General features: G+C 27.9%; 1 protein-coding gene across 1 annotated transcript; it reads left to right on the top strand.

Moving 5' to 3' along the window:
- Nucleotides 1-4,917: 4,917 nt before the first annotated feature.
- Nucleotides 4,918-6,733, top strand: LOC100261275 (protein RGF1 INDUCIBLE TRANSCRIPTION FACTOR 1). Its single transcript, XM_002271170.4, has 4 exons — nt 4,918-5,208; nt 5,313-5,528; nt 5,754-5,969; nt 6,095-6,733. The coding sequence occupies exons 1-4, from the start codon at nt 5,182-5,184 to the stop codon at nt 6,329-6,331; spliced, it is 696 nt and encodes a 231-aa protein (XP_002271206.3). The 5' UTR covers nt 4,918-5,181; the 3' UTR covers nt 6,332-6,733.
- The last annotated feature ends 2,784 nt before the right edge of the window (nt 6,734-9,517 follow it).

The following is a 9,517-nucleotide window of genomic DNA, read 5'->3' on the forward strand; positions in this document are numbered from 1 at the left end:
TTTTAAAATATAGCTAAAAAAAAGTTAAAATTGTGGGACCTCGCAGCCGTTTAGAGACATATCCCTTGGGTGTCTTGGTGTTAGCCGTGCAAGGGGGGCATATGAGTAGCACCTTATGCAATAAACATTCAAAACCATTTAACAGAGAATAAACCCTAACAATAAATGAACACAAACGGGTGATTTTAAGTATGAAAAAAGTTTCGTGCAAAGTTTCTGCTCATCTTTTTCAAAAACTAACTTAAGTTTCAAATGGGCATGCCCAAAAAACTTGTCCGAACACACTGTATTACAAGTGCAAGTTTTTGTTCATCTTTTTCAAAAACTAACTTAAGTTTCGGATGAGCATGCCCAAAAAATTTGTCCGAACACACCTTATTGCAAGAACACTCACCGTTCAGATCAAAGGGGTCAATCGAAGAAGAAGTTTGGTGGTTGTGTACCAACAAAAAACATTTCAATTTCCTAAATAGATATTTGTTTTATAAAATATTAAATTGTTCTCAAAAACTATTTTTGAGAATTGTTTTTTAAAATAATTACCAAATAAGACCTAATTAAAAAAATATTCTCAAAATATCTTTTTTTTTTATTAAGGTGTTTTAAGATTTTTTTGTAAAATGATTTAAGATATAATTGGAAAATAAAAAATGCTTTAAATTTATAGAAATGGAAATAAGAATATATAAAAAAAAAACATTATCATTGAAACCAAAACTCAATCTTCGAAGAATTTTAATTCAGCTTTTTTCATATGATACTATAATTCACATTCATTCTTTTCACTACTCTTATTTTTATTTCCATGTATCAAACGCTTTTGTGAAAATATTCTTAAAAGATTTTAATAATTTAAGATAGTAACTATAATGAGATCATATGGATGCATATATCAAATCCACATAATACCTTTCTCTAGAACTTCCAATTTTAATTGATTTTGTTATGATTGAAGTTGAAATATAATTGCAAAATGGGTAATTTAAGTGTTATAAAAATGTTATTAAATACTAAACATCTTTCCATATAATAAAATAAAACAACTTTATTCAGAAGCTACATTACTCTTACTTTGATCTTAAGTTCTTTATTTAAGTTAAAAACTCTTTTGTTAAAATTATTTAAGTCCTATTTGTTTTAGTTTTTGAGAAATCAAATTTCTTGAATCGAGTTTTAACCAATTATTTGAGTTGGGCTTGTTTTAAAAGTTGTCATTTGAGTGACCTATTCTCATGCTTAAGAGTGACATTGTTGCATCTCATAATCCTCGTGACTCGAACCCATGACCCTAATTCTAATACCAATTCTCAGGTGATTAGTAAGGCTAAGTCAAACCTTTTATGGCATTCGACATCACACTTCAATGACCTATTCTAAAAGCTATCATTTCGATGACCCATCCCTGAACTTAAGAGCAGCATTATTGCACTTCAACAAAAATTCATTAGCTAATCATGTTAAAAAAAACGATTAAAAAACTTAATATAAAAGTTAGAAAAATTAAATTTGTGATGGAAATTCTACTTTTTATCTTTATTTAAATAATAAACGTTTCATATTTAATGTATATTTTATAATATCAATATTGTTCTTTAAAATTTTAACTTTTAGTTTTGGCTTAAGCTTTTAACTAAAGCAAAATTCATAAAGTTGTATTAAATAGAACCTCAATCACAAAATAGCTCTAGTTAGAATTTTTCACTTTAAAAAAAAGTCAATCCAAATAGGTTGTAAGCATGATAAGACTTTGTTTGGTTGGTAACTTTTTATTTTTTGCTTTAACTAGATTCTAAAATAAAGAAAAAAATTTGGTTCTTAAAAGTTGGTCCATATAGGGCCTAAGCTTTTTGTTTTTGCCTTAGATAACACAACAACAAAATTATAATTTTATAAAGATAATACAAGTGTATAAAAAAAAATACTATTAAGCATAAACTAATTTCTTGTATAAATCTAAAAATGAATCATAAAAATCCAAAGTCAATAAATTTCAATTATTAAATGAGATGATAACAAAATAATATATCTTTTTATCTCAATAATTATTAAAAATTTATTTTTATTATTACTTTTTATTTTCCCCTACTCTTGTCATTATCCTTAAGTGAACCCACTTTTGTATTTTTGTGCTTTTCATTAGAAATAATTAGGAGAGTGGAAGTAAAGTGAGTTGGGCACTTGATGATGGTGATGCATGCAACACTTTGTGTGACCAAAATCATTCACAATGGGTTGAATGGGAGTCATCCATTTTTCTTTATGGGTACATTGGTGGATCCATTACCTTCAATAAGTTTGTATTTTTAATTCCAAAAATAATAAAATACAATATTATAATATTATTTTATTAAAGTACACACAACTTGATTGTGTGGTTGAAATGGACTCTCACTTTGTTGGGTCAATCACCAACTTACCAAGAAAGTAGCAAAAACATCTAAAATAGATTTTTTTTTTAAAAAAAAAAAAATTCCTCTTTGTGGATCAACTTTTCTCATGTCTTGATTTGGGAATTATTGCATGGAAAAAGAAGGGGAAAAAATGAAATTGTATTTGTGAGAAAAGTGTTGAATAGAATAATGTTGTTACATTGTATCTAGGGTTCATAAAAGCTTTGAAATGAGAAAGAATTTTCAAGGCTTATATAAGATAATTTTTTTAGTTTTTGGCATTAGCTTAAATGTCAGACTTGAAATCATAATCGTTAAAAAGCATAATATATATAATATATTCAAATCTTATAAATTTAAACTTTTAGAAAAATTAATGACCTTTTTTCCCATAATTTGCATTTTCTTTAGTTGTTTATTATATATGAATTCAAATTAATTTTAATAATAAAAATAAAAAGCAAAAATTTGAATTAATATGAAATAATTTTTTTTATAACTTAAATAAAGTTTTATAAGAATTAATATTTTCTTTATATTCTTTTTAATAAAATTAATTAAATATGTAAAAAAAGTCAAACCTCTTATATAAGCCAACACAAAGTTTCTACAAGAAGTAATGTTATGGTAACTTTCTTACTAAGTTTTTTTTTTTTTTTCAAGTTATAATCTTTTGAAATTTTATTATTCTTTTTGGATTTCATTAAAAAAAAAAAAAAAAAAAAAAAAAAAAAAAAAAAAAAGAATGAATGAATGAAAGAGGCCTCAATCTAAGAATCGGTGTTTATTAGAACTTAATAAATTATAATTTCATTTAATTTTTTTAACATATAAAAATAAATAAAAGTAATATTATCCTCTTTTTTTAATTGAAATAAAAGCAGCACACAATAACTTTTTTTCAAAAGGAAAGAAAATAAAGTACCCAAGAAGAAAAGCACTTTTTCTCATCTATATTTTGAAAAAATTTCAAAAGTACAATTACAAATAAGGACAATGAAGAATGAATTACTAAATATTTACATTTATATTTTAATATTTGATGTAGCTTCCGACTTTGGTTGAAACATCAAGCTTCCCTGCGTCAATTACTTCTTGGCTAAGACAAGGAATTTCTCAATCCTCATTCCCACTTGAGTACCCATTTCAAAACAATATTATAATTCTAACCATATTTGATTTTTTTTTTCTTTTTATCAATTTTGATCAAGAATAATATCATTTATAATTAATTGGGTATTTGATAAATCAGTTCAATAACTTAATTTAAATCATTGGATAAATTAAGTATATTTCATAAAATAACTTAATTTTATGACTTAAAATAAAAAATAATTTTTAATAATAAATAAAAATAATTAATTTATTATTAAGTCCATATTTTAATTATTACCTCTACTATCTTTTTGCTATTCCACAACTTTTATTGTTACTTGACCTCCTTTACCCTAATTATAATTTATGAGAATAAATATATTAATTTATAAATTTTAAGTTAATTTTATCAAATAATATTAATACTTAAAATAAGAATTAAGTAATAAATTTTAGATGAATAACTTAAGTATAATTTAATTTAAAGTCATTATTTGTTAAGTAATAAATGTTAAGTTTTATCAAATACCTATTAAAATTTAGATAGATTGGAACTAATTTTTTAGTTTTATTTTTTTAAAATAAATTTGAAGGTAAAATTATAAAAGTTTCGATAATTTTATGTTTGGTTTCAACAAAATATTAAGAAATGAAAAAAAAAAAAAAGTAACATGATTTTCTCATGTTTTATTCATTATGTATAATAGAAAAATTAACATTGAAGAGGAAATATACACATTTAAAAATTATTTAATTCTTATATAAAAATAATAAAAAAATTATATGAATATAAAAAACATTTTAAAATATTTTGTAAATTTCAAATCTATTTTTCATTTTTTCTCATTTTTACTTTCCTTTTATTTTTTTCTCTATATATTCATTTCCATTTATTTTCTATCAAATTTTCCTAAATTTCATTTATCTTTAAAAAGATTTTTTTCTAGAAAAAAAAATAATTTTAGGAAAAATAATGATTTAAATTTTTATATTATTTTTTCTATGTCGTAGTAAAAGGTATATTAATGCAATTATCAAAAAAATATAAAAACTTTTATCAAACTAAAAAATATTTACCTTACGAGAAACTAATCCATACAGGATGAAACCTCAAATACCCATCCACTTGCGCATTTCTAGGCAGGTGTGGAGACAAGACCCATCCTTTTTAGCCAGGTGGCTAAAATCCCCAAAAAATTAGCCAGGTGGCAAAGCCTAAGACAACCCCAACACATGAATCAGCAATCATTTGGCCATGTGTCAAAAATAAAACAAAATAAAAATACAAAATGGAAACACATGAATCACTAAAAACCTCCAAAATTTATTCTTTTATTATTAGAAAAGTAGGCCAAAAAATATTTAAAAAAAAAAAAAAAACATATGGAAGAGAGGAAAGGAGGACACATCACTTCCTTGAAAAAAACGCATCTCTCTCTCTCTCCCTCTGTTGGTTTGGGCTTGGAGGGAGGTTCGGTTGAAGACTTTTATGCAGATAAGCACAAACCAAACCAAACCAATCCCACCCCATCCACCACCCACCACTACAAAGCCCTCCTCTCCACCTTCTTCCTCCACCCTTTTGCTCTCTTTCTAAAAAGGAAAGTCTTCTCTCCTCCTCTCTCTCTCTCTCTCTCTCTTTCTCTCTCTGTATTCCTCATTTTCATTCTCCTCCATCTCCAAACTGGCTATAGAAATGAAGCCCAAGAACAGAAGAATCATGGTAAGATTGATTAATTGATTGATTCCCACAGCAACATTTCCTTGCTTCTGTTGAATCCTGTGATTTGATCTGGTTTTGTTTTGTGGGTATTGATGGAATTGTAGGGAGCTGGAGGGCCAGTGGAAGAGGAAGGTGAGGAGGAGGTGGAGAGCAAGTGGCCGCCATGGCTGCGCCCTCTCCTCCAAACAAGCTTCTTCGTTCAATGCAAGCTCCATGCTGATTCCCACCGCAGTGAATGCAACATGTACTGCTTGGACTGCATGAATGGAGCCCTCTGCTCCCTTTGCCTCAACTTCCACAAAGATCACCGCGCTATTCAGGTCCTTTCCCCCCTCCCTCCAATAATGGATTGTACCCCTCTGTGGGTCAGAATGATTCTTTTATTGGTTGTATCATCTCTCGGCTGAAATGATACTTCTATTGATTTTCCTCGTCTTTATAATAATAAAGGATTCTACCCGTCTCTGGTTGGAATGATGCTTTTATTACAATTTTGATATGATTGATGAGAAAATTATTAATTTTTTCTTTTTTTTCTTTTGCAGATAAGGAGGTCATCATACCATGATGTGATTAGGGTTTCTGAGATTCAGAAATTTCTGGACATTACCGGAGTCCAGACCTACATTATCAACAGTGCCAGAATTGTGTTCTTGAATGAGAGGCCTCAGCCCAGGCCTGGAAAAGGAGTCACCAACACTTGCCAAGTTTGTGAGCGCAGCCTCCTTGACTCCTTCACTTTTTGCTCCCTTGGTTGCAAGGTATATTTCTATATACAACTTCAAAACCCTAATTGCTTTGATTCAATTCTTGCCCCAATAACAAAATGCAGGATAATTGAGATTTGACTTTTTTTGTCTTTTTTTGGGAATTGTGATAAATGAAGATAGTTGGGACATCAAAGAGCTTCAGGAAGAAGAAGCTGTGCATGGAAACAGAAGGCTCCGACTCGGAATCCCTGAACGGAGCCAGCAGCGGCAGCGGCAGCAGCAGCAAGAGCAAAATCCCGAGCTTTACGCCCTCCACGCCGCCTCCCACCGCCGCCGCGACTTACCGGACGGCCAAGAGGAGGAAGGGAGTGCCCCACAGAGCCCCATTGGGAGCCCTTATCATACAGTACTGATCAGAAATATATCTCTACTGATAGTTCACTACAAAAATATACCCAAAAAAAAGTGATAAGAAGCATGAATATACAGCAGAAAAGCCAACATTCCGAGCTGTTTCGCCATGGAGGCCGGTGTTGGAAGCTGAAGGTCTAAAGATCTTGACTGGGATAATGTATATAGAAGAAAGTCAGAAGAAATAAAATGGTGAAGAAATTGGGGGAGAAGATGATGATGAAGATGAAGTGAAGGTATAGGCTTATTATAATAGTTGATGATAATGTGATTAGGTTATGGTGAATGTAGTTGTATGATGAAAATTAAAATGTAAATATATTTTGTAGACATTAAATGGGATAGGATGGTGTATATTGGCATATTGTAATGTGATATGAATAATATGTCGTGTTTATACTATATATATGGGATTTTCCTACTTGGATTAATCTTGCATTTTTCATTTTCTTGGGAAAAAAATCCTACTCAAAGGAGATGGGTTGGATTTGCCAAATTTGTTAACTAATGTACTTGAATTTTTTTAGTGGGGTCACAATCCGAGGGTCATGGGCTGTTCATTTGGTACATGAACATGACAATTGGAATCGAAGTAGGATAAGAACGGAGGGGAATCATAGTACCAAGTAAAAGGACAATATGAATTCAAATAGAATAAGAACAGAGGTGAAATAAAAATACTAATAGTGAAATTAGATTGATTTCCTATTCTCATTCTTCATTTCAACTTTCCTAATATGGTCAAATTGAAAATATATGAATTCGTTAGTATGAAACCAAATCTCGCTTTTACTAAGATTGATTCCTCTCTTTTTTTATGTGATATTGTAATTCCCGATGGTTGTCATCTTATTTCCATTCTTATTCTTATGTATCAAAAGCATTTATTTAAATTATTTATTAAGATATCTTGTACAAGTTATCATATATTTTTATTGAATCATAAGCATTTTATTCATTAATATTTAGGTTATGTACTTAGGTGGTTTTTTCTTTAATTTTTTACTGAAAGCAATTTGTTTTCAGAATTTACGTTGTTTGTTTTTCTATTTTTTCATAATTCATTATAAATTTTTTACTAAAAAAAAACCAAAGTATGTAACTTTTTTTAAATAAAAAAAATAACATATTAGTTTTTTTTATTTTTTAATATTTAATAGAAATAAAATACTACAAAAACAAACAACTTAATATTTAATACTATTAAGTATTAAGATTATATTTAGAATTAAATAAATAAAAAATACCATCTTATATTATTATTAAATGAGGTAATATAATAATTAAGCATGACCATAGGTAACATAAATGTAGGACAAGGGGGCAAAATAGAAAAAATTGGTTTAATAAGGGACAATGTCATATAAAGAAGTAAAATTGGCTTACTTGTTAAGCCATATTTTCCCCTATCTTAGTAGGAACTAACAATGAGAATGAGTACATTGATTATGTCCCTACCATCCATTTTTATGATCTGATCAATAGATAATTATCAAAGTTTATAATTTGAAAAGATTTTAAATAATTTTTTTTAAATATTTTCTAAAAAAATTAATGTTTTTTAGGGCCATAAAATATAATTATGCCCTTAAATAAATTTTTATTTTCTACACATAATTAAAAAAAAAAAAACATAAATCACAAGACTTTTCAAGTGGGAAGAGTTGAAGATGGAGACACCCAAATTGTCCTATTAGCAAAATAAATTTAAAAAAGAAAAAAAAAATTACCGGTAATACCGGTAAAGAAACCTACTAGAACAGGTGACAGCGACCGAGTACACGCGACCCTACCAAGTCTACGTCCCTTAAAACACGCCCACAATTATTTTATTAAATAATATTTTATTCATTTAATTTGAAAAGACCAATAAAGACATTCCACGTATCATAATGCTCCAATAATTGAAGTCTGACCCGCCCTCGGCCGTCCAATTCATCTGGACTCTTCCTTTTGCATTGTACTTTGCAAAAGAAGCTTTTTTTTTTTTTTAATTATTAAATTAATTATATTACTTTTGAATATTTATTTATTTGGGTTTGGTGGGTGGGTGGGTTGAATTTATGCCATGGCTAACGTCACCAATATATGACAAGTACAAAATGGAGCAGGAGAAAAAAAATAAACTGTATAGCTTTTTTGTTTTTTAATTGTAAAAGGGTTATTTTTGGGTTTTAAAAAAATCACTAATGTGTTGTTTTATATGTAATTATTTATAGAGAAATCATTTTTTATTTATGTGTTAAAAATGAAAAAATTATTTATTTATGTGTTAAAAATGAAAAAATTAAATAAAATAATTTTTTATTTAATTATTGTAAAACTAAAGTTTATCTAATTTTGGTTTTGATGATAACACAATAAAAATTTGAAATTAATAATTTATCCTAAATATGTTTAAATAAGATGATTTTCAAAGTGATTATTTTAAAGATAAATTAAGTAAAAAAAAATCATGAAAAATAAAATTATCTCAAAGAAAATATCAATGTAAACAAGATTTTTTTGTATGGTTGTTTATTTTCGGCATCACTTAGTGTTTTACCAAGTGTGAGGTATGACTTAGGTGTTCAAGAGTGAGACATCTTTTAAAGTATTTGTAAGTGCCCATTGCAATCGATCCATCCATTTGTAAAGCTTGAAAGATCATGTTGAAAACCTTATATTAATGGAACCTTAAGTTTGGGATTGAAGGTAGAGAAGAATGGACATAGGTCGAGATTGAGTCAAACCACAATAAATCTTGTATTTGCTTTCTCTTCTTTCTAATCTCTTTAATTTATATGCAATTATTTTTCATTATGTTTATTGTATATTTGTATATAATTGTCTCTTACATTCATATAGTTTAAATTTGTAAAAAAAAAACTATCACTCTATTCATCCCTTCCTTCAAGGGTGATTACCTTATGTTGGCTCAGGTAAAATCCTAACACATAATTAAAAAGGCTTTCAAAATAACAAAGAATTATTTAATCGAGTTTATGTTGGCTCAGGTAAAATCCCAACACATAGTTAAAAAGGCTTTCAAAATAACAAAGAATTATTTAATCGAGTTTCCTTAGGGATTTTATGTTAAAAATGCAGAAGTTAATAAAGTCCATTCATACATCTTTGAATGATTTTTATAAAACTTGAGATTAATTGTTTGAAGGATAAAAACTCATGTTTTGACATGTATTTCATTA

This window comes from Vitis vinifera, chromosome 16, assembly GCF_030704535.1.
Source record: "Vitis vinifera cultivar Pinot Noir 40024 chromosome 16, ASM3070453v1".
In the NCBI taxonomy this organism is placed as follows: Eukaryota; Viridiplantae; Streptophyta; class Magnoliopsida; order Vitales; family Vitaceae; genus Vitis; species Vitis vinifera.

Coding starts and splice junctions, on each gene's coding strand:
- LOC100261275 (XM_002271170.4), top strand. CDS start 5,182: ATGAAGCCCAAGAACAGAAGAATCATG. Junction 5,209..5,312: donor CCAAGAACAGAAGAATCATG/GTAAGATTGATT, acceptor ATGGAATTGTAG/GGAGCTGGAGGGCCAGTGGA. Junction 5,529..5,753: donor AAGATCACCGCGCTATTCAG/GTCCTTTCCCCC, acceptor TTTCTTTTGCAG/ATAAGGAGGTCATCATACCA.